Genomic DNA, 26,540 nt, shown 5'->3' with positions numbered 1-26,540 from the left:
GGACGTCCCAAATGTGTACAGCAGCCGGTGTTCGCAGGGTGTTTAGGTGGTAGGGCAGCCCGGGGCGGTGGCCATCCGCAACCCAAGGCTGGATTATCTTCTATAGCTCCATGATCATGGGGTTGAGCGGGTTATTAAGCTAAGGGGTACATCTTCAACCCGAGTGTGGGTTCCCTGAAAAACCATTCCGGAGTTTCAGACACGTGGAATGGACAGACAACCACGTGGTCCAAATATTTAGGAAAAGAAGCCACGGGTTGCATGTCCATTACAATAAAAGAAAGTAAAAAGAACAATTAATAATTTCAAAATGTGGGTACATTAAGAATATCTAAATTTACGTAAAACAGGGCAAATTAATAATTTGGAACATGTTATATGCTAGATTTTGTTAAATTACAAAAGAAATAAGAGATTATAATTAAATAAATCTTGCCAAAAAGGGCTTAAATTATAAAACAAAGGTTTGCCGGACACATAGTCAGCTAAGTATTTTAGAATAACAGAAGGACATAAATATATCAAAGAAACCTTGTAATTTTCAACACAATTAAGAAGCTTTAAGAAAACTAAATAGACACACAAATTAAACTCACCAATATTGGGAAATAAGTAGATGTTCAGAAACTACATTCTAGTTTTTGAAATCTAGAAAAAGGCCGATGACATTTCAGACTCGTATTTTATACCCAAAAAGTTTTTTTAAAAACAGTCAAAAGTCAAAACTAAGAATTAGAAAAGAGCGCGAATTTCAAAAATTAAATTTGATTAAAAGAATTATTAAAATATGAATGTATTGTTATTTAAAATATTTAAATATATAATTTAAATTGTTTTAATATTAAAAAACATATAGTGATTTCCTAAAAATCGATCAATGAGAAAACTTTAATTCAAAATTATGTCAATAGATGGCGCTAATAGGACAGTTTATTATTTATAAGAAATTTACTATGTTACAGGCGGATAGTATAATAATAATAATAATATCTATGGACGCTTCACACCACGTCAGTCTGGCCCCGTGGTAAGTACCTGAAGGACTTGTGTTACGGGTACCAGACAACGGAAATATATTTAATACTTTTATACTATACATATATTTAAGATTTTTATTATATGATACACATATATAATACACATCCATGACCCAGGAACTTTGAAAACTTTTTGTTCCGTCAGCGGGATTCGAACCCGCGAGCTTGAGCTACCAACAGCCCACCAACTGAGCAACAGAGGTCGTCAACCTAAAATATAAGTATATTTCTTAACTTATATTTTAGGTTTAATAATTGGACATACATTTTTTTTAGACTATTATTTGAACTGAAATAATTCTAATGCATGTTTGAGTACTTTGTTAAGCAGGTTTCGAACATAAAGTATTGTGTTTATCTAAACACAATACTTTTTAAAATACAGAGGGTGGAGAAAAATAATTGCAAGAATCGGCCTAAATATAATATTTTAATTTCATGGGTTTTTAAGGGAATGAAAAATAAATAGTTCACGACAACGACTTTTGAAATTAATAATATTTCCAGCCGAAAAGACACAAAAATGTAGGTAAAACAAAATGAAAAAAACATGTTCGCCCCGAGCTACGGACCACTATCCTAGTAACAAGACCGCCGCGCTACCCGTTGAACCACCGAGGCCTATCATAAAGTGGCGAAATTTTCCTGTGAATTCTACCGATATTACAATACTTAATTATTAATTAATAATTATTTTATTATTTTCATTGCCAGAAAAAATGGTTAAAAACTGATTTGGGGGATGGAATGATTTATTGGCTACGAAATTCTTTAAATAGTAAAAAAAAATTAAAATTGCGCGTATTAAATAATTAAAAATATAATTGTAAAAAAAATAAAATAGTAAAATGAAACAATTTTAATTTCTTAAATTCATTATTTATTTCATTAAGAGTCTTATAATTTACCCAAATTATTATTTTATTAAATTTAAATTCTTTCCAACTTTTTACACAAATAATATAACAATCAAACATCAAACATTTAAATAAATCGATTACTTATTTACTTTTATTATAATTATAATATTTATAAGTTATAAGTATTATATAAACTTAAAACACAGCAACAAGTATCTAAATTAATAGAAAATATCAGTAAAGTACAATATTAACGATCAAACGAACTTACCTGTACGTGAAGTTCGATCGTAATTATATGAGTGTTTCGTCCGAAGAGATTAGTATAATTAGAATATGAACACACAGTAGTAGTAGCTAGTGTCTCCGCTTCAATCACTATGTTTAGAGGTTATAACTCTAAAAAAAAAAAAATATTTAAAAAAACTTACAGTTGGTCTCTGGTATATACTCTATGGTTTGCTCGCTTTTCCTGTTCCGGTGGACTCCATTTTCCTCCTTCGGCCAACGGCGTTGATTCGACTTCATTTCTTGAGAGAGATTTGTGATATTTTATCTATGGGTACCTACACCTGTTAGGGAGGGTGGGATATACTAATCTCTTCGGACGAAACACTCATATAATTACGATCGAACTTCACGTACAGGTAAGTTCGTTTGATCGTTAATTATACTCGTGTTTCGTCCTCGAGATTAGTATAATTAGAATATGAACACACAGTAGATGTTTAGAGTAATAAATATCACAAATCATGTACAATACTTTATATTTGAAATATATATAAAACCATAAAACAACACTGTAATACATAATATGTAATAAATGAACATAAACAAATAGATAATTTTAGTACTATTATTTATATAACCTTATAAGGAACACAGCGTATTTGCCAAAGCCAGGTTGTCTTTGTCAATAATAGGTCTATCATAGAACCTAGCAAAGGTAGAGGAATTGCCGCTCCATCCAGCAGCTTGTCTGATATTATCTATATTAATGCCCATTTTCTTGGCCATAGAAGTTGCTGCATGTCTTGTACTGTGAGACTTAAATATGGAAACGTCAATCCCACTATCCTGTAATGTAATTTTAATCCAACGAGAGAGCGTCTGAGGAGATACATTTTTATATGGTTTTCTAAAGCTGACAAAAAGATAATTTTCTGGTCTTATAATATCTTTAGACCTGTCTATGTAAGCTCTTAATGTACTAGCAGGACAAATCTCAGGACGTTCACAATAATAAGGTAGGTATAATAATGGTTGTTTCATACCTGGTCTTGAAGTTTTGATTAAATCACAGATTTTAATCATTATTTTATCATTACAATAGACTATTTCATTTAATTTAATTTTCGACAATGTTTGCACTCTGTGTGCAGTGACTAGGGCCAACAGAGTAACACACTTCTTAGTTAACTGTTCAAGTGTCAAATTTTCATTTGGAAATAATGTTGCTAAATAGTTAATTGTGACACCTGCATCCCAAGTAAAGGTATAACGTGGTAATGACGGTCTTAATTTAAACACACCCTTACAAAACCTGGAAATCCTATCATCATCAGGTAATTTTTTAATGATAAAAGAAAGAGCAGATCTATATGAATTGATAGTCCCATATTGGGCACCATCTACAAAAATCTTGGTAAGAAATTGTATAATCATAGGAACTGAAGGTTCAAACATATTTATCATATTAGTAACACAAAAATCATACCATTTTTTGTAGCATACATCATATTGTTTTAAGGTACTTTCTGATATAGAAGCTAAAATTATATCAGCTGAAGCACTTGGGATTTCTCGTTGTAACAACGCTGTCCTGACAAAATCCCTGCAACCAGGGTAATGTTTCTGTGGATGTTCCGATGGCTGGAATCAGGAATATAGAAGTTATTACAATCAATATATACTAATTTAGAAGCTAGCAAGCGTAAGAACATAGGGTACCAGGGTTGTGTAGGCCACAGTGGAACAACCACAATACCCTCAGCCTTGTCTACAATAATTTTTCTTAATACTTTAGGAATAATTGCTACTGGAGGAAACGCATAAAAAATACCAATTTTGGACCAATCTAATGTAAAAGCATCTATTGTAAAAGCATCTGGATCATTAAACCAAGAAACAAATTTTACACACTTTTTGTTTACTTGTGTAGCAAATAAATCTATGACTGGTATTACTGAAAGATTTTTTAGTAATATTTCATAGCCTTGTAAAGACAACTCCCATTCTACATCTGGATGGGTCCTTCTTGACTCTTGATCTGCAATAATATTATCAGAGGACTTAATATATGAAGCAAAAACAAATAATTTACGTACTTCACACCACTGCCAAATGTCCCTTGCTACCTTTGAAAGATGAGGATATTGTATACCTCCCATACGATTGATGTAGCTAATAGCTGTTGTATTATCAACCCTCATTAAAATATTACAGTTACTGTAATTTTTTGAGAATATCTTTAGGGCAAAATATGCTGCAAGAAGTTCCAATTGATTTATATGAAAGTGAATTTCCTCTTGTGACCATCTGCCGCTAGCCCTTTGGTCTCCACAGCTGGCACCCCACCCCGTAGTTGAGGCGTCAGAGAATATTTCTAGACAATAGTTATTGTCATCTTTGATACTGTTATTTGAATGCATTATGGAGCTAAGCCACCAATTCAAATCCGGCAAAAGTGAACTAGGTAATGTCATGTACTCATTATAATCATTATTTTCCATTAAATTAAGATATTTACACCTCTCTAACTGTTTTAAATATAACCAACCATATTCTATGGCTGGACATGCTGAAACTAATAACCCAATTAACCTTGCAAATTTTCTTATTCTACATCTTTTTAATTGCATAATGTATAAAAGTTCATTTTTAATTTTAATTCTTTTTTCACACGGTAAACTTAAAGTCCAATTGTGTGTGTCAATAACATAGCCTAAATATCTTACTGTCTTTGATGGATACATAACACTTTTTTCTTGGTTTATAATAAACCCTAGGTTCACTAGTAACCTTTTCGTTATATCTATGTTTCTTGCACATTCATCATAACTAGCCCCAATCAGTAATAAGTCATCGAGATAAATTGAAGACAGTAACCCATTAGATCTTAAGATATTCACAATTGGCTTCATTATTTTTGTGAAAATATAAGGGGCTGTACATAATCCAAATGGTAAAACATTGAACTCATACAGTTGGTGACCAATATAGAAACGAAGATATTTCCTAGAAGAAGGATGAACATTAATTAAAAAATAAGCATCCTTCAAGTCGAGTGTTGCCAGATAAGAATCTTTGGTAATGAGATTTAACACCGTTCGAATATCCTCCAATTTAAAATGTTGCTTATTAACATATTTATTAAATTCTTTTAGGTTCAAAATAAATCTTTTTTTACCATTTGGTTTAGGAACTAGAAAAACCCGGGATACAAATTGATCGACACAAGGAGTACATGGTGATACAGCACCAATTGATATTAGACTGTTAACATGTTCTTCTAATTCCTTTACATCTAACATAGATAAATTGGAGGAACTTTGAGGAAAATTTTGTTGTATAGACTTATTTAATTTAATTTTGTAGCCTTTTATCCAAGATAAAATAGTACTGCTAGAAGTGATTAAACTCCACTGTTTATAAAAGTAAGAAAGTCTACCTGCATAACACACCTCGTCTACTGACGGCGGTTTTGTTTGGATGACCTCGAGTAAGGTTGACCGTTCCTTCTCTGTGTCACAGGTCTGGTCCGTGCCGCAGCAGGCTGTTGTTGGCGTGGCGTTTGGCCCGTCTGCTGCCTGCGAGTAGTGGGCCTCGCCTTGGAGTTTAAATTACCTCTTGAGGAGCTTGCTGAAAAAAATTGCCTACGTGCTTCTGGTTTAAGATCAGAGCTTGATTTAGAAACTGCCTTTGCAGTTTTTATAGTTTCAATAAAATTTTGTCCAAAGAGGTTTTCCTCTATATTAGTTGAAGAAAGATGGTCTCTTAATTCCTTCCTTACATGACCTAAAATAAGGCTTCTTCTGCATAAGGACTGGTTATATTGAATATCACATAGTAGTCGACCCATGTCCATCAGACTTTGTATAAGCTCTTTATCCGAGCCCGACTCGATTTCATTAGAGATAATAGTCCCCAGCGAAGAGATAGCTGCTGCTATCTCGCATTGTTTGATTTCAATAGACTTGTCACGTTTTACAGCCGTGTCGATTATGGCAGCTTTTAGTTCAGCATTAAGCTTTGGTGCAGCTATGAATTTAGAATTATTGGGTATTTGAAACTTTTCTACTAGATTTTTTCGTGCTTCTTTATCTAGCCCTTTAGTGGCTATGTAGGTGAATCTAGAAGCTACTTCTTTGTGGATATCTGGGCTATATGCAACAGAAGTAGACGATCTTCGCCCAAGATTTCTGAAAAATCATCATTTGTGCCCTGGTTTTCACCAGTTTCATTAATATTGCTTGTACTTGGAAGCAAATTTACATCAGAATTGATTTGAACCTCTAATTGAGGCTCTACAGCAGCGTAACACGTCTGGGAAAGCACATTTTGGCTAGGCTCATTAGCCATATTACCTGAAATAAGATACAAACCGTCGTAAATCACCACGTCTATCCAAGCCAATGCAGCTGATGTGACGTGAGAAAACGGTTATAGCCATATTATATTCTGAAACCCGTCGTGAACGGAAGATCACCGCGTCTTTACAAGCAAAGATTGTTGAGACGCGAGAAACCGGTTAAAGGCATGTTATTATCTGAAAACCGTCGTTAACGGACACACCGCGCCTACAGCTCAAGCGATAGCTGTTGTGACGCGAGAAACCGGTTAAAGGCTATAGCGTATGCATGCCTTTGCCGTCGGGTAGACCGACCACGTGCTCCATTGTATTTCATGCCATTTAAAAAGCGCTGCATAGCAAGACTCCGTTATAAATCACTGTCTCGCGTCTGTGACGCGAGAAGGCGGATCTTTCATAATTATGCCCAATATATTGTTATATTTATGCATGCTGAAAAACTTTCCACGTGTCGAGGCAACACGTGGGTGCTGGAAAAAATTTGAAGTCCCGAGGGACGTTATTAATATTATGAGTTATCTGCATACCTTATGATGGTCCTGGTGTTTCTTCCATCGGAGAATCTGATTTAGATGAAGAGCTGGAACTAGAGCTAGAACACTGACTAGAAGAATCTTCCTGTTCAACATGGCGATCGCGCTTAAAATGTTTTTCCAACTTACGTAATTTTTTAAAAACTAGATCCAATTTATCTTGGTTACGCCTTTTTGGCATTTTTTTAACAGATTTTAGCACGAACGCGGAATTTAGTGTAGCGGACGAGCACTAAATACTTTATGAAGTCGAATCAACGCCGTTGGCCGAAGGAGGAAAATGGAGTCCACCGGAACAGGAAAAGCGAGCAAACCATAGAGTATATACCAGAGACCAACTGTAAGTTTTTTTAAATATTTTTTTTTTTTTAGAGTTATAACCTCTAAACATAGTGATTGAAGCGGAGACACTAGCTACTACTACTGTGTGTTCATATTCTAATTATACTAATCTCGAGGACGAAACACGAGTATAACTTATCTTATTTCTCTGGTTGCTCCTGTCTCTCGACAAAAACTAAACTTTTTCACTATTGACTCGTTTTTATACTATCCAAACGGATATTAACAGTTAACAGTCTTAATATTAAATAATTTCAGAATCGATAAAATATTTCCGGTATGCTACCGGAAATATTTTATTCCGGAAGTATTTTTAACAATACTATAAAAACTAGTAAATATATCAGTAAAATATAAAAATATTTTATAATAATTTGTTTTTACGTATATTAAATAAATTATTAAAATAATAATTAACTTTAAAACATTAATCAGACTAGCGGAAATATTTTATACCGGAAATATTTAAAAACAATTTGTAAAACCTGGTAGAAAAATGACCAGCCTAGTGAAATAATGTCACTTTAGATTTAAATTTAATTAAACTAATTAAAATTATTATTCTTTACATTTACATTTAAATTTGTAACTCTAAATAAATTATTTCCGCTAACCTTTTAAAATATGGTTTTAGTACATAAATGTATTTATCGTATTATTCTTAATTATTTAACACGCGCCACTACACATTTAATAGATTTGACTGTTTTACAAGCGTCCGCGTCAGTTGTATAGTGTCGTAGGATTATTTGATCAATCGAATTATCGCGAAAATTCTAGGGATTTCGCGAAAACACGGATAATAATAATTAGATAATGCTGTTTATGTGACGTGACGTTTCGTATCATGTTAACTCAAGTCAGCCGGGTTTTAGAAAATGCCCGGTCACTTTTGTTAAGTGAAATTTTACTTTTTAGTCACGCATAAATAAACGGAATATAAATAAAAGGAAAGAAATAAACAGACAGACGCTTAAATATAGACACGGTTTTTCATTGATCAAAATCAAGTACGACTTAAGTAAAATCATATTTTAACAAATTCTTGAAACAAAACAAACTACAATAAATCACACTAAGAAATCTACTGTACGCGATTCCGCGATTTAGAGTAATCATACACGGTTATTACATTTTTAATGGGCAAAACGCAAGTATCAAGACGTCTTCCGGTCCCGTCATCTGGCAACACAGGAATGCTAGCAACACCGGGACTTCCCTTCACTTCTGTCTTGTTAGTTGTTACCCATCCCTGCAGGGATGCAACCACTATTCTTCTATATAATAATTTTATATATCTTATATTTTACATCTAAATGGGCGCCGCAGACCCCATCGCACAAAAAGTCTGTCGTCTGCGATCTCCCTTAAAGTAATAACACAAACACTAGTAAGCCAGAGATTAACTAAAAAAAAAAGAAATAAACTACTTAAAAATTTAACTATTAATTAGGTAGTTACAACCTCATATTATACAATTTGGATGATAATAAAAGCTTGTCGCGAGACAACAATCTGTCAGTATTTAATAAATTTATTAAAATAAAAAATATTTAAATATCAATTTACTCAATCAAATTGGTACCTACTAGTTTATTTTCAAATTATTACGCGACAAGCTTTTCTTATCATGCAAATTGTATAATATTATATTGAGGTTATAACTTAACAGGTGTTAGGTTAAAAGGCAATTTAGGTCAATATGGGTTAGGTTAAAAGGAGTAAGGGTAAAATGGGTTAGATTACGAGGGGTTAGGTTAAAAGAGGTTAGGTTCAGAGAGGTTAGGTTGAGAGAGGTTAGGTTGAGAGAGGTTAGGTTGAGAGAGGTTAGGTTGAGAGAGGTTAGGTTGAGAGAGGTTAGGTTGAGAGAGGTTAGGTTGAGAGAGGTTAGGTGAAGAGAGGTTAGGTGAAGAGAGGTTATATTAAGAGAGGTTAGGTTAAGAGAGGTTAGGTTAAGAGAGTTTAGGTTAAGATAGGTTAGGTTAAGATAGGTTAGGTTAAGAGAGGTTAGGTTCAGAGAGGTTAGGTTCAGAGAGGTTAGGTTAAGAGAGGTTAGGTTAAGAGAGGTTAGGTTAAGAGAGGTTAGGTTAAGAGAGGTTAGGTTAAGAGAGGTTAGGTTAAGAGAGGTTAGGTTAAGAGAGGTTAGGTTAAGAGAGGTTAGGTGAAGATAGGTTAGGTTAAGAGAGGTCCCCCCGATGGTCCCCCCGATGGTTGCACGCCTTGTCGTGGCGGTGGGGCTTAGTAACCGCGGCTTGGACAACCGCGGTGAAGCGAAGAGGCAACCAGGGCCGGCTGGTGTCGCCGCCTAGCCCGAGGAGGGCGCTCCCAGCGGACTGGAGGAGTCCGCTGCGGATGCGCACCGAGGTGGGGCCGCAGAGGAAGAGGCAAGTAGGTATTACGGTGCGCCGCTTGCCCTATCTTCTGCGGCCGAGGACGGATCGCGGGGGGGGGAGGCATTGTGGTAGGTTGCCGCTTTCCCTACCCCCCCCCCTGCGAGCTGGCGGGGCCGTTCCGTTTGAACGGCATTGGTGGGGCCGCAGAGGAAGAGGCAAGTAGGTATTACGGTGCGCCGCTTGCCCTATCCTCTGCGGCCGAGGTGTGGTCGGTGGCAGAGCCACAGATTTGATCTGCCACATGGCCTCCAAGTAGCAGACTCGGGGGGCGTCTGCTACAGCCTTGGTGGGGGCCGAGGAGGAGGGCGCATGTGTTGTGCGCCCATCGTGGTGTCTTCGTGCCGCTGGCGGGGTCGCAGATGTGTGTATCGTTCCTGTGGCCCCGTCAATATGCGGCGTGGCGGAAGATGGGGGGGGGGGTTTTAGTGGGTATACCGTGGTCTCATTAGCTACGGGAGTCCCACATAACCGCTCGGGTCGCCCCCTGCGCCTGGGTGGTATGCGTAATGCATTTCCCCCTCCGGAAAAAAAAAAAAATAAAAAAAATAAAAAAAAAAAAAAAAAAGGTTAAGAGAGGTTAGGTTAAAAGAGGTTAAGCCACTAATTGAACTTTGTTCAGAGTTCAATTAGTGGTTAAAGCTAAAGTAAGCTATGAGAGATTGTGTATATTTATACACAACTATGGTTAATTAGGTCTGAAAACTTTTTTTCGTAGGTTCGTCTGTATTTTAATCGTTAGGTTAGCGGTCCCCGAGGAACCTATCTTAGGCATCAAAGTCACTTTGACAGCTGTCAAAGTGACATTGACGTCAACTACCAAAGCTTAAAACTACAACAAAGGGAAAATAACGAGACTTTTGTGTGTAATATTTATTTTCATCGATACAACGACGTTTCCGAAGTTGCTTTAGCTCGTCACATCGCGAGCTCGTAGCAGGCCGCGAACATTGGAAGGCACTGTGGATCCTTCAGTGCAACAACATTCGTCCACGCGCTCCCGGCAGCAACGATTCTCGTTCCATTGGCCATGCAAAAATATAAAATTCATGTTTGTTAAACTGTTTTGCCTAATAAAACAATGTCACTTTTAACAGCTTACGTGATTCAACTTCCAACTTCATGTTTAACTTTGACTTGGAATGTAGAACATAGTTTTAAAGCACCATTTCAGATAGCTTCTATTTAACTTTCAATCGTGTTTGTGTAGTTTTAAACCGAGCAGTTCATTTGCGGTTATCCAAACTGCGAAAAATCCAAGCAAGTTCTTGCGGTTACTACTAATCCAGCCCAATTATAGTTTTGTTACCTAAAACCAACCTGCATCACAATACCCGAGAGACGGACGAATTTATCCGTGTTTTACCACTTAGTATTTCCTTATCCACTTTACAAACTTTTATTTATTATAAATTATAATGTAAAAGAAAACGAAAGTACAAAGAAAACATTGTGAACAAAAACACAAAGGACATAAGCGAAAAAATTTGACATTTCGTTTGACGTTTGTGTGATCATAGACTATTTTTTTTAATTCGTCCCGGTCTGGACAGGCAAAGTGATCATAGACTTTTTTTTTTAATGAGGCATTTTCATTTATATTTTTTAATCTTATTTTTAAAAATCTAAACTAGATGGCGTAAGGATAGACACGGATAAACTGTACTTTACGGGACGCTGGTCTGGCATTTCATATTTATTTGTTAGAAACTACACAATGCAAGAAGTCTTTCCGTGAAGTCGGTTTTTGAAGCAACCTAGTAGTTTTCGAGAAATAAATTATTAAAAATCGCAAAATTAGATCAACATTTTTGATGAATTTACGTCACTACTTTGACTGACTACCAACCTTATAAAACTACGATCATGTTGTAAATACATTTGAAATGTAAAATTTTATGTATTTACGTGTAATTTATTGAAAAGAATAATAATTTAATTGTAAAATATGAAATATCGTGTTTCTACTGTGCAACAACGAAACGCAACGACGCCATTTTGTTTTCGTCAGTCATCGTTTGTTGCTCTTGCAGTCGAGATCGTTTTACGTACTCCTGTCTGACTACATCATATACTAGTAATCTGTGGACTACATTTGTATGACTACCATGGCGTCTGTCGAGCCACGCGCAACATAGGGTTCCGTAGTACCGCTAGTTTTGGATTGTTTTTGTATGGTCAATGAATGTACCATCGAGGAAGTTGATTCCTATGCAATTGACAGACCAACGTTATTTGGTCGAATATGTCAATTCAATGTTAATTGTGATCTGTCAGCTGGGTTTGACATAACGCAGCCAAACTACTTAGGTCCCCGATTTGCATAGGAATCAACTTCTCTGATAGTACATTTATAACGTGTTTTACAATACTAAAAACATCATCTCAGTTCCGTTCAAAGGAATTTGGAGGAAAAGTTCTTCTATACGTCTTCGCCGAATACATATTTTTAATTGATCGACTATTAGTTATTACTCAATAACTTTTGCAGTCGTTTTTATTAGGGTTCCGTAGTCAAATGGTAAAAAACGGAACCCTTATAGATTCGTCATGTCTGTCAGTCTCTCCGTCCGTATGTCACAGCCACTTTTCTCCGAAACTATAAGAGCTATACTATTGAAATTCGGTAAGTATAATATGTAGTCTGTGAACCACATTAAGATTTTGATACAAAAATGGAAAAATTAATAAAAATTTTAGGGGTCCCCATAGGTACAACTGGAACAATTTTTTTTTTCATTCAACCTATGCGACAACCTATGGGGTATCTGTGGATAGGTCTTCAAAAATCATATTAATGTTTTTAGCACGTTTTTAGTATAATTTTTTCTAACCTGAATAGTTTGCGAGAGAGACTCTTCCAAAGTGGTAAAATGTGTGCCCCCCCGTCTCTACCATCTAAAGTAGAGGCATGATAAATCTAAAAAAATATATGATGTACATTCTACGAATAATAAAAACTAAGGACTTTTCCTTTTACTAACTCCGTCAAAAAACATGCTCCACAATACTTGTCAAAAAGGTGTACCTTAGGTACACATTTCAATACATTTGCAATATTTAGGAGGTGACCTTGAGCGGTACTAGGCTGACGTTACATGACAGATAAAAAGGAACCAAATTTAAAACGGTAATAGTATAGGTGTTACGATTCCTTCATAATAGGCACCAAGATCATTTCCCATACGAGAATATTTACCATACAAAGATTCACTGCAAAATATTTACATACCAAAAATAGGAACGATTACAATATTTACCTACTAAATTGTAATCTATACCACAGAATAGATAATAGTACAAGTATCTATACTTAATATTATGAAGCGGAAGAGTTTGTTTGTTTGAACGTGCTTATCTCAGGAAGTACTGGTCCGATTTGAAAAATTATTTCAGTCTTAGATAGCCCATTTATCGAGGAAGCTTATATACTATATTTTATCACGCTCAGACTAATAGGAGCGAAGAACTAGAGGAAAGCGTGGAAAAAACGGGGGGAAATTATTTATAAGGGCTTATTTGAACGCGCTAATCTCAGGAACTACTGGTCCGATTTAAAAAATTATTTCAGTGTTAGATAGCGTATTTATCGAGGAAGGCTATAGGCTATATTTTATCGCGCTAAGATTAATAGGAGCGAAGAAATAGATGAAAGTGTGGAAAAAACGGGGGGAAATTATTTGAAAGGGCTTATTTCAACGCGATAATCTCAGGAACTACTGATCCGATTTGAAAAAATCTTTCAGTGTTAGATAGCCTATTTCTTGAGAAAGATAGTCAGCTTCTGCATGTTAACAACACTCTGAAAAAAATGGCTATGTGGTTCAAAGCAAACAATCTTGCTCCTAATGCGAAAAAAACGAACTGTGTTAGATTCTCTGTACCTAATGTTAAAACAATCGAAATCATAATAGAGAGTGAAAAAATTAATTAGACTAACTCAACTTCTTTTTTAGGCATTCGATTGGACTCGAAATTACAATGGAATAGTCACATTGAACACCTTTCGTCTAAACTTAGTGCTGCTGCTTATGCTGTAAGGAAAATACGTCAACTAACCGATATAGATACAGCAAGGCTTGTTTACTTTGCGTATTTTCACAGTTTAATGTCTTATGGGTTTTTATTATGGGGTTCAGCAGCCGACTTGGACAGTATTTTTATTTTGCAAAAACGTGCAGTACGTGCTAATTATCAAATGAAATGTCGAGAGTCACTTAAAGAAAAATTTAAAGAAATTAAAATTATCACTTTGCCCTCATTATATATATATGAAATAATTATGTACACTCTAGGGTTGTTGAGGAAGTGATTATGAGGAAGAGGAGGAGGAAGAGGAATTGTCACGCGCAAATTAAGGGGATGCGGATGAGGAAGAGGATATTTTTTTGAGGAAGAGGATGCGGATGAGGAAGCGGAAGAGGAAGTACGTCCATATAGTACATCGTCCTAATGTGGGCGATAACGCCCCCTTGTGGGCGCTGAAGGTCTAGAGAGGGGCAGTGTGGGACTCAGAAAAAATGGCGGCGTTTTGTAGAGGCTGGGGGGGCTAATAATACCGACAAATTTGTGGCAAAAGCCCCTTAATTTAAATTAGGAAAAGAAAGTAGGTGAAACAATGGGGGCGCTAAAACATATTTTGTTCTCAAAGCGGGGGCAGTGGATAAAAAAAGACTGAGAACCCCTGATATAGCACTACACTTCGGTCTCATTTCGATTTTCGATAAAAGAAATCAAATTATTAGATTATTCGCACTGCATACTGCGTAGCTGCGTACACGCGTAAACAAAACAACGCTTGATATATTATGTCAATAAAATTAAAACAAACAAGTAAGGAACAGCGCGGGTGGCGAGAAGGGAGGTCTCGCTCGCCCGTTCGGTCCGGCATCGCGCTCTGGCACACGCCAGGTTGCCATGATTGGATACGCGACGCGCATGCGCAGTGAAATTCCTCATAAATTCCTCTTAAATTTTGAGGAAGCGATAGCGGAAGAGGATTTTTGTATTTTTATTTATGAGGATGCGGTAACGGTTGAGGAACCCAAAAAATTGCGGAACTTCCTCATTATGAGGAAGAGGAAGAGGAATCCTCAGCAACCCTAGTACACTCGAAAGAATATAGACCTTTTTAAACAAAAATGTGATTATCGTAATAGAAACACTAGAAATAAAAATAAACTGCATGTTCCAAAATTTCATTTAACTAAAACAAATAAGTCTTTTATGGGCAACTGTATAAGATTTTATAATAAAATACCCCATGAAATAGTTTGCTTGCCAGAAACAAAATTTAAAAAAATTGTAAAAAGAGTGCTAGTCGGAAAAGCATATTACAAGGTTGATAATTACTTAAATGATAAGGATATTAATTGGGTGTAAATCTGTATTATATTTCCCTGAATTCTGCTCATTGCTCCTCATACATTGGTGATTTTATATAAATTATGTTAATGTTTTAATTTTTAACCCCCGACAAAAAAGAGGGGTGTTATAAGTTTGACGTGTCTGTCTGTCTTTTGTCTGTGTGTGTATCTGTCCGTGGCATCGTAGCATCCAAACGGATGTACCGATTTTGATCTAGTTTGTTTTTGTTTGAAAGCTGACATAATCGAGAGTGTTCTTAGCTATAGTTCATCATCATCAGCCTGCTCAGTGCTGGACAATCAGGGTTTATCTGGTTAATGAAAGGCCGTTAGCAACTTGTATTCGTTTGATGGGTTTTATATTTCATTCTAGTTCATGGCATTTGTAAATATACAATATACTATACATATATTAATGGAAAGTTGACCTGGTGCTGCAGCATCACCTGGTTATCAATAGGATATCCAACTCCTCGCCAACTTAGAGCAGAGGTTTCGTGTTTGGGCTCATTTTAATTGCGACAACCAGTAAGAAGTAGATAGACAGTAAATATTTACATGCTGCTGCTGCAGCATCACCTGGATTCTATAGGAACCGAGCTTCGTATGAACTCAAAGTGGAGGTTTCATGTTTGGGCTCATATTAACGGCCTCATCGAAAAGGACATTGATAGATGGTAATCATGAGAATATGATCATGTTGATAGGAATTATTCTGCAAAAACACCACTCTTTACGCAGTCATTGAAAATCATTGCAAGATGAGGAACTATGATGTCAATTACAGATTTAATAATTTTTGTAGACATTCCCCAGAGATCAGTAGTATTTTTGACATTCAGCAATTTAAATGTATCAACAATGTCTCTGGGGTTAATTTCTTTTTAAAACCCTAGTACCTACCCCTTAAATTAAATCAAAATACCCAAAAACAGCTGTGCAGCGTGCACATAATATTTCATTATTTTAAATTAAACTTTATTTAAGTATGCCAAATTTTAAAGCTTATTTAGCCCCCCATTACACAACTTTACCCATAAGCCCCATCCCCACTCGCGCGCGAACCGCGCGCGACGCCGCGAAATTTCCGCGAAACGTGAGTGTGGATCCAATTCGCATATTTTTCGCACTTCGCGTCTGGTTTCCCGGCCGCATCCACACTCGCGCGCTAATTTCTGCGAAGCATGAGTGTGGATCACAAAAAATGGATCTAGTGTGGATCCGATTCGCATATTGTTTCGCACTTCGCGGCCCGTTCCCCGAAAGTTGTCGGTTTTCTGTCCCGCAACAAAGGATTTTTTTTTTAATCTTTATTTTAAGAGCTTTTGCCATACAAGACATGCCAGCATTGTTTAGTGAACAGATAATACTATATTATATAGGTACAGTCAAATATACAGTCTGTCAAGAAAGAGTAGACGCGCGGGAAAATTTTCAAAAAGTACGCTTATTAGATTTTACATAAATATTAGCAGCTTGCACATTTTCATCTCGAATTATTATTAATAAAGTTTATTCTTTTTTGACAAGCTATTTTATATAGAGAGATAACTTAGTCGCTGAATAGCAGTAGCCACGGATGGTTGTATTATAATATGTTTTTGGTGCCACAGTTTTACTATAAAAATCGGCCACGTGCGAGTCGGACTCGCGCACTAAGGGTTCCGTACCATTATAGAGCAAAATTAGGCCAAAATTTGTGTTTTTTTGTATGGGAGCCGCTCTTATTTTTTATTTAACATTAATATTATTATTAAATATTAAAGCACACATAAAACTAAGGATTGTGTGAAAAATTCAAGTAACTACCTATTGCTATTATTGATATAGAGCAAAAAAGGCCAAAAATAAAACACGTTTGTTGTATGGGAACCCACCTTAAATATTAATTTAATTTTGTTTTTAGTATTTGTTGTTATAGCGGAAACAGATATACACAATCTGTGAAAATTCAACTCTCTAGCTATTACCGTTCTTGAGTTACAGTCTGGAGACAAACAGACAGACAGACGGACAGACAACGAAGTCTTAGTAATAGGGTCCCGTTTTTACCCTTTGGGTACGGAACCCTAAAAATGAATGTTGATTGGAATAATAACTTAACTACCACAGGTGAAACCACCACACTTCACTTTCCATATCTCCACCAAGCAAACTTAATTATAATATAAAGTAACATAAATACGGGAGGCCTTTGCCCAGCAGTGGGATAGCATAGGCTAGTTTAAAAAAATATGACTCAAGAGCGCAAACTACAACTGCGGACATGCCGCGAACTTTGCGAGTGTAGATTAGTGTAGATATTTTGGCAGTATGCGGGATTTGCGGCGCGATTGGCGCCGCGATCCGCGCCGCGGTTCGCGGCGTGCTGTCGCGCGCGAGTGTGGATCAGCAGATAAACTATAATTTATCATTGATAGATTTAAGGTTACGTCACTCACTGCATAGATAAAGTACTGAGTAATGAGTTATATAAAAGCGTGTAAAACAATCTAAAGAATCGAAATATGTAACTTGAGATGGTACCTCTTATAGAAACACGTAAGAGCAAGCGATAGCGCGATGTAGACGACTCTTAGCGTCATCTGTTATGATTTTTTGGAACTAAATTAATTTGAACACGCATTTTCACCCCCTTACAACCCTCTTTTCCAGTTAAAAAGTAGCCTTATTAATGTCCTTTCTCAGGCTTTAGACTATCTGTGTACAAAATTCATTACAATCGGTTCAGTAGTTTTGGCGTGAAAGCGAGACAGACAGACAGACAAAGATACTTTCGCATTTATAATATTAAGTATAGAAGTATAGATTATGGACTAAGCTTTATAATGGTCATGTACGTAACGTGTGTTACGATGTCATGAATCTTATAAGTACAATTTTTCGCGACCATACCACGACCATACCCATATAACGTACCCAACGTTTTATCGTGGAAGTCGGCGTCCACGATAACGTGACGACCCTGAATTATAAAAGCGTACATTCAAAACCCACCTACGAATAATAAAAACTAACACCCACCCTGTACCACGCCTGTACTGTACCTTTGACCAGTATTTTTTTTACAATAATTTTTTGAAGTTTAGTCATAGAGGAAGTTTAGTTAAAGTCACGTTGAAGTAAATAAAAAAATTAAAGGAAAGATGGACCGATACTTACAAGTTTTTAAATTTTAACAATAAATGTTCTCGTTTCCCTGCGCCGCTGCCGCTGGAGGTGGCTTCGAGGAAAGTCTAGGGCGGAGGTATGGTAAGCAGCACGGGAGGAAAGGTGGCCCTGGCCATGAACCCCGTGGCTAGCGGCGATAACCTCTGGCTCCAGGGCCTGCCGTCACTCGTGCCCTGCTGCGAGGGAAAGGAATTGCAGGTAGCGCAACGATTTCACAGTATCGTAACTGTGTGAAACGTATCTACCTATCACGTAAGTTTGCAGCTCCGCGTGCTAAGACGCATCCCGGACTTCGGTTAATTTGAAAAGTTATTATCTTACGTAAATGTTTTTCTTTTCGAATAATTCGAAGATTTTTACGATAATTGTTGGTATGTAACGCGTGTTCAGTCATGTTTAAGGGCCTGTATTCCCAGAAACGGACGATTTTCAACACGACAGTTGTGTGACTGAAAGCGTACCAGCCGAACCTTTGCGCCTGCTATTTCATAGTTTTTTGATCGTCGTTTTTTTATACATCAATAAAATCGATTCAAAAAAACGAAACGCCCTAGATCTATTCTTTGTCTTTAATTCAGTGCAAAAATTATCTGAAAATACTAAATCATTTGGACATAGTATGGAAATTTCGTTAAAAGAAGAGGTAACCGATTTCCAAACCTTGGGTACGGTACCGGTTTCCAATGATGCTCGAAATAGTAAAAATACAGGGTAAGATAGAGATTCCGCACAGCGAACAAAGAATAATGGTGGTAGATTTTTTAAATTCATTTGTTTTCGTACGGAGGCCCCGTACGTTCTGATAGTAGATGGTTAAGGCAGACATTGGAGAGAGTGGGCTATATTAGTATAATAATTAGTAGGTAAGTTTAGTATTGTAAACGGTGTAATAATGGATAGGTATTAGGGTAAAAGTAACGTTTGATTAAAATAAGTCGCAGATTATTATGAGTGAATATTCTCAGATTGAGTAGTGAATCGTAGTTGCGATCTTTTGCACTTTGCTTTACAGTGATTGGCTTATTTATCGCTAGAAAGAATATTATTGTACATAATAGTTGCTATCAATAAAACATGCATAAGAACGTAAGAGGTACGACAATAACTAATAATATTTATTTTATAATGTAGGTTTCCTAAATCATTGCGTAAGTTGATTGTAATATTATTTATTAAGTAATAATAATGTTGCAAATTGCAGAAAGTAATAAAAACACCGAGTGAAATACAGGTGCCTAAATATATTTCAGGATTAATTAACAATAGAGGAAAACACTCTGATATGAGACGACTAGATTCAGCGTTCTGTACATTAATTATTATTAGTTCATGCCTTTTATTTATGTTATTCATCGAAAATATTAGAACATAATATGATATACCGTGCACACTAGTAACACCGTTTACTTTTTGACAAAATATTATTAGTGTTAGGTACAGAAATAACAAATTAAAAATAGTCAAAATTAGTTTCATTACCGCTGAAATAACTACATGAATGCACAGCCCAAATATTCCTAGGTTAGAGAAAACAATTTTGATAAGAGAATCGTTAGTGTTTAAACTCCTGAAATTATATAATCTACAATAACCTGTCCTTTTATAGTATGAGGAAGTGTTAACAACGTATTTATAATAACTTGACGACGTATTTAGCGCTCGGAACTCGCAAAGTCGAGTACTTTTTATTAGTTGAATATTACTGAGAAACGATATTGTTAACTTTACTTTATCATAGTAATTACAACAATTGTTAGTGCAAATGATACGGAAATTAACAATTATTATCACAATATTGTCTCTAGTGCAAGGTAGGTAAAAAAAAAAAATACATTATAAAATGTTACCATTACGGCACGCCGAACAAAATATAGTTGCCTTGAGAAATGAGCCGTTTTAATTCTTGTCGAGAACTTGGAATATGAGTCGTGATTGCATACAATTAGTGTTATTTTTGCATACCACTGCAACGTACTGACAGGTGACTTCCGCGTGAAGAGTGCGATACTCGGCGAGTTTGCGGTAAGGAGGCAGGGCTTAGTGACCTTAGGTGCAAGTAATATATTAATCCGATTTGTACATGATTTTGAGTTGACTTGGATAAAAATAACGAAAAAATATCAGATATTGTGGAATGATGGTAATCTGGGATCAACATATTTTCTTGAGGTCTTGTTCGGAGTTTATTATGAAAACATTTGATGTGGCTGACTTCCTCGCCCATATTTTCGAGTGTTTTACCCAGATAAACTGAAAATTAGTATTCTTTTGCATAGCTTTAGCTTTCGTTAGCAGCTGTTTGTAAAATGGAGTTAAATGGTCATTTATATATACCTATTTTGCTCGTGCCGTTGAAACCAAAGAAATCGGGAGAGTGTTGTTTGCTTTTTCTCATAGCTGCAACCATGATTGTGTTTGATATAGCGGCTGGTAAAGGACACGATTATTGGTTTAGGGTTATCTTTCTGGAAAGAGGGGATTCTGGTTATCATACAGACATCCTCTTTTTTTATTGGACATTCCAGGGAGTTCCCGATTTGTATCAATACGTCATAAAGATTTTCATCTTTCTTCGCAGGTACACCCTTTATTTCCACGTTATTGGAGCGTTGCCACTGATCCTTTTCGTTCATGGACTTCTTAAGCTTTTCAATTTAATTTTGGAGAATGGGTATATTGTCGGCCATTGTTTGCATCTTGCTCACATCGCTCTCAACCTTTTCAAGCCTTTCTGTGAATCCTTTGATGGTATCGTGTGCGAATTGAATAGATTGTTTTAAATCGCTTATATCAGATTTGATTGCTTTGATGTCCATTTTTAGGGTACGTAGGGGTGCCAGCTGAGTATTTATGTTAAGGAGCTGTTCGTGTAGTTTCTCAAGGGTTATTGGTGTTGGTGACAATATCTTCTCTTTATGCACTTCCTGGCCAATGCTTAGAGCGCTCTTACAAGTAGGGCATTTCCATGACGCCTTGTTTCTGCCTAGCTTACGATAACTAGCCTCACTGATTGCTGCACAGGAGAAATCGTAGCGTTGGTTGCACACACTACACAGCACACCATCATTAAATTCAGCATTACAACGCGAACAAGCGAACATGATGGAAAATGTTTAGCTTCCCTGATACTTGTACACGGCCGCACGTACGCGTGTTGTTCGAACGCGGCTGTGTGAGCGACTGAATATAATACTTCTTAACGCGAGCGAAGCCGCGGGCAAAAGCTCGTGGAATATAAATTCCACTGTGTTAGATCCTTAACTAACACATATATAATATTTATTTTTTCAGAATTTAAATTATTATATTTTTGTGTCTACTGTCACTTTTAAATCATGAAAATCGTCCGTTTCTGGGAATACAGGGCCCTATTGACTTTTATAGAGCAGGGCCCTAAGCACTTTTATCACACAGATAGACGAGGAGTGTATCCGGTGCGGGTTGTCGGCGATATCCGTGCGCGAGGAGGCCACGCCGCGTCGCCGCGCCGCCCGCGCCGCCGCCGCCTGCTGCAGCGACACCACGCCGTCGACCCAGAAAGCGCTGAAGGTTCGACCGTCGCGTCGACGACTCTACAGAAACATTCGTTAATCCGTGGTCGCGGCTTCTGTTACTCTGTTATGTATCAAATATGAACTTCGACCACCTACGATCGGGAGTCCTCATGTGTTACTACACCCGTAAGTCGTAACACTCGTGACTCGGGAGTTTGAGTCATACTCCGGGCGTGACTTACTCGATGTAGGCGGTGCTCTACAACTGTCTATTTCAACTTGTGGGTCGCGAGTGGCGTACCACTACTGGAGGTTCGCGACAGTGGCGGGGCAAGACCTTTTCATGTGATGTGGGCAAAATAATATATCTTGCGAGGCCCCCTGATGGATGAAGCACGGCACGAGGACGGATTTGTTGAGAGAAAGAATTTTTTGATACTCAAACTTTTATAATGTTTTAATCATAAAACTTTTTATTTATGAATATTTGAGTATCAAAACTATGTAAAAAACCTCGTGGTCCAAGGAGCGCGAGGCCCACCGCGTCGCCCACGTCGCCTACGCCTTAGGCCACAGCCTCGAATTTTGCGGGCAGCGGGGCGGGAGCGGTGGCGGCGGCACGGATAGCCGTCTAGTACGAAGAGCGCCGCTCGGCTCGCCGTGCCGCTGTTTTTCGTAATTGTACATATATTTTTAGACTATTTTTGGAACTCAAATAATTCTAATGCATGCTTGAGTACCTACTTTGTTTTCTTCGTTAGAATCAGTTTTCGAGCATAAGATAAACACAATACTTTTTAAAATACAAAGGGCGGAGAAAAATTATTGCAAAATCAGCAAAAATTGGCGGCCTCGCCCTTAAATATGCTATACATCACTACATTAAAGGATCGGACACCGGTGTCGCGACACATTGAATATGACGCGTTTTCGACCAGAGGCACCGGTTCAGAAGTGATACTTTGACCGCGCGCTCTCGGCCCTCTATCGGAAACGGTTAACCGTATTTTTTTTTTACAAAAGTTGTAGAGAATTTTGTATTCCACATTATGGTAATAAATACAAATAGCAAAGACATGAAATATTTACAAAAAAGTGCAAAAAACCGTTTTTTGTGAGTTGTGTCTTACTATACTGTTTGGACTATAAATTTCATACTTTGACTTGATGGTCCTAAAATATTGATTGCTCTATTTGTAGGACAATGTTACTCTTAAATTATATGATAATAGTCGTATACTTAATTTAAGAGTAACATTGTCCTATCAATATACAAAAAATCAGCTCGGTAGGGTTCCGATATAGGGTTCTGTAAATTGTAATCATCAAAACTTGGTTGACTACTAAACCCTAAAACGGAACCCTAACAAGCAGATTTTTTATACATTGATAGGTAAATATGTACTTAGTTATAAATTTAAGAGTAACATTGTCCTACAAATTATTAGTAAAAATATGAATTGTTTTATAAAACAATCCATATTATCCATATTATTTTCGTTAGGGAATTTCTTTCTTCACGATTGGGTCGCCGCACTCAAAGCCCGCGATAAAAGCTTGCAATAGCTTAAAATGAAAAAGGGAGCTCATGAAATATTTTTCCGCACCGCGGGGGTCGCATCATCAAACATTTTGTAAAACACTATTTAAAAAAATAAAGGAATGCGATAGTTTATGCAGGCAGGCGGGAGCGGGAAACTCGTACGCATGTAAAATATTTGTTCGGGCGCTCGGCAGGCCCGCAACTCGTTCCGCTGCGTGCACCGGCCGGAGCTGCGGCGCGTGGCGGGGCTGCGCCACCTCTCGCCCGCCGACCTGCGCCTCGCGCTGCTGCAGCTCGCGCGCGAGGACCACACTCCGCTGCCCGGCGTCGGTGAGCACTACGCGTTTAATGTAGCCGCTGCAGAGTGTGCTTTAGAATAATTATTATTATGATAATATGTATGTAGAGTCGGCGGTCGAGGCGGTCGAGGCGGCGAGTTCGGCGAGCGCGCGGGAGGTGCCGGCGGGCATGCGGCTGCACCGCGCGCGGCTGTTCACGGCGGTGCTGGCCGCCGCCGCTCGCCCGCAGTGAGTATCGCGACCGGCTCGTCAGCGTAGCGACTAGCGGCCCACACGAAATAGTCATATTAATAGCTCTAGACCGCGATCGGCGAACCACTGCTTTATATGAATTAATAGGAAGTGCTGACGGATGCAAGCGACCGAGTCGGCCGACGTGTGGGCGTGGCCTGCCGGCGACTTGCGTCGCGCGACCCAGTCACTCACAAGGCAATGCCGTGGCGCGACCGAAAATGCGGCCATTATGGCCGCATTTTCTTCAATACTTAGTAGCACATTTTTGCATTTTATCGTCTTTTTTTACCATTATGTATACGTAGACGTAGTAGGTACTCAATTTAATTATGATAGCGATCGACCCGCTAGGAGAAGTTCCCGGGTAGCGTAGGGCAGGATCCCGGCAGTCACGTGATATTCACACGTTACAAACGATCCCCGACAGGAGCACAGAAGACTCGAGCACGGCAGACGACGCCCAGGACGATGAAAGTCTTACAAACGAACGAGTCCAAATTATACTCCGACCCAGAACGGACGAGGAGCGTGCCGAGTGTCGCACGACAGACACTATACCGACTAGCGGACCACCTGTGAGTCTGTGACACGAACATGATTCGATTCAAGCGGATAACTATTATGTATATCTGGCTAATGTCATTAAAATTATATAATATACATATAAAACATATTTTGTCCAAGAAACAATTTTATTTTTGTAATACACAATAATTATTATAATTAAGAAAATTACTTACTTATATTTAGAATATTATGAGAGGCGGCGTAAGGCGTGGGCAGTGTGGGCGACCGCCCACGGCCTCGCGGTCCTAGGTACTCGTAAATTCTAAAAAAAACGCGCCCCTTGGACAGCGCGTTTTTTTAGAATTTACGAGTATCAAAAAATATTTTAACAAAATCCATCTTCTTGTATCATCCATCAGGGGGCCTCGCAAAATATATTTTGCCCACACAAAATTTTGGTCTTGCGCCACCACTGGATATCTTATCTTATATCTTTAAACGAGCAATTCTTGTATATATATATAATTGGAATCTCGGAATCGGCTCCAACGATTTTCATGAATAGGGGGTTTCGGGGGCGACAAATCGATCTAGCTAGGAATCATTTTCAGAAAATGTCATTTTATTCGCCCGCGTAAATTGGGAATTTTACGGAAACCGTACATTTTCCCATAAAAAGTAGCTCTTATGTCCCTACTCCCTTCACTTGGTTTACTCTATATCTGTACCAAATATTGCCATAAAAATTGCTCCAGTAGTTCTTATTCGTAATAATCTAATATTTCCCCCGTTTTTCCCACATTTTCCTGAGTTTCTTCGGTCGTATTAGTCTTAGCGTGATAATATATAGCCTATAGTCTTACTCGATAAATTAGCTATCTAACACTGAAATAAGTTTTTAAATCGGACCAGTAGTTCCTAAGATTAGTGCGTTCAAGCAAACATACTCTCAAGCAATATAAAGTACTTATAATTTTTTTTCAATTATCGCTTGACAAACTCGAGTCTCGATCTAAAAGACTATGAAAAGTACCAATAACAGGGTCATTATAGGCTCATAAGTCATAACCATGGGACGATGTATGGTATAAAATGGTAGTGATGATGATGATGATGAATGTAATTTGCATAGTAGCATATGCTTTCCGTTCTTAAAACAACGCCGAAACTCCCAAACTTGTATCTATAAAGAATTAGGAGTTCTCTCAGCACCTTCCGAACCACGGCATACCAGGTATACCTCGGTGCAAAATCTTACTTGTTGGTAGCATATGCTTAGAATACTTCTCACGAAACCGAAGTCACCACATGTTTCCATATAAATTTTGAGGAGTTCCCTCGATTACTTATGCATCCTTCATCAGATCACCACTTTTGTGAATATAATACCAAATTGGGATGATACCCTATATACCAAAACAAAAATTTTGAAAATCGGTTAACAAACGGCGGAGTAATCGTTGAACATAAGAAAACGAACATAACACCTCCCCCATTTTGAAAGTCGGTTAAAATTGTAGCCTATGTGTTATTCTGATGTATAAGCTATATTATTGTAGAGTTTCATTAAAATCCGTTCAGTAGTTTTTGCGTGAAAGAGTAACAAACATCCATACATCCAAACAAACTTTCGCCTTTATAATATTAGTAGGATTATGTTCTGCAGGTATGTTCAAACGTGATGTCGCCTTAAATGAAAACTTTTAGTTCCTGCTGTGACCGCGTCACTCTTTTTTGCCAAGCTGTACATTATACGGTCCGTCGAGAGATAATATAATTTTACCTTTGGCATAGTTCTTTACGGGCGAAATGAGGATTACTTCCATAGAAGCTCCGATGTAGAACTTCAAACGCCCTGTACCTACTGCCTACAGTACCTAATCTCATGGGCCAACCGGTCAGTATACACTTAACACTAATAAATATCACGTACGCGGTACGCGGTGCGATCGTGAGGTGAGGAATAGAAACAAAGTGGTGTGTGTGTGTATTTATAATTAATATTGAATAAAAGTCTACAACTTCGTCTAGCTTTCCTCTAGTGCACGCCTCGTATCGTACACGTCGTGCTAGTAATTGCACTTGGATTGTTCGTTTACAAGTAGATATCGAAAACAAACTGAGAGCATACACTGTGATATCAGTTATCACACTACACGGCATTCATCTCGAT

General features: G+C 37.6%; 2 protein-coding genes across 2 annotated transcripts; one reads left to right on the top strand and one right to left on the bottom strand.

Moving 5' to 3' along the window:
- Nucleotides 1-2,767: 2,767 nt before the first annotated feature.
- On the bottom strand, nt 2,768-5,731 carry LOC121730731. The gene is made up of 3 exons (XM_042119872.1): nt 5,568-5,731; nt 4,225-4,703; nt 2,768-3,769 (listed from the first exon to the last, which is right to left on the bottom strand). Exons 2-3 carry the CDS (start codon nt 4,627-4,629, stop codon nt 2,768-2,770), a joined length of 1,407 nt encoding a protein of 468 aa, XP_041975806.1. The 5' UTR covers nt 4,630-4,703; nt 5,568-5,731.
- Nucleotides 5,732-18,221: 12,490 nt separating this feature from the next.
- LOC121730730 lies at nt 18,222-24,447 on the top strand. The gene is made up of 5 exons (XM_042119871.1): nt 18,222-18,488; nt 21,705-21,839; nt 23,522-23,657; nt 23,734-23,854; nt 24,288-24,447. Exons 1-5 carry the CDS (start codon nt 18,405-18,407, stop codon nt 24,445-24,447), a joined length of 636 nt encoding a protein of 211 aa, XP_041975805.1. The 5' UTR covers nt 18,222-18,404.
- The last annotated feature ends 2,093 nt before the right edge of the window (nt 24,448-26,540 follow it).

The sequence above is a fragment of the Aricia agestis genome, chromosome 9 (genome assembly GCF_905147365.1).
Source record: "Aricia agestis chromosome 9, ilAriAges1.1, whole genome shotgun sequence".
Lineage (NCBI taxonomy): Eukaryota > Metazoa > Arthropoda > Insecta > Lepidoptera > Lycaenidae > Aricia > Aricia agestis.
The sequence above is the reverse complement of the archived record's forward strand: the minus strand, read 5'-3'. Positions and strand labels throughout refer to the sequence as shown.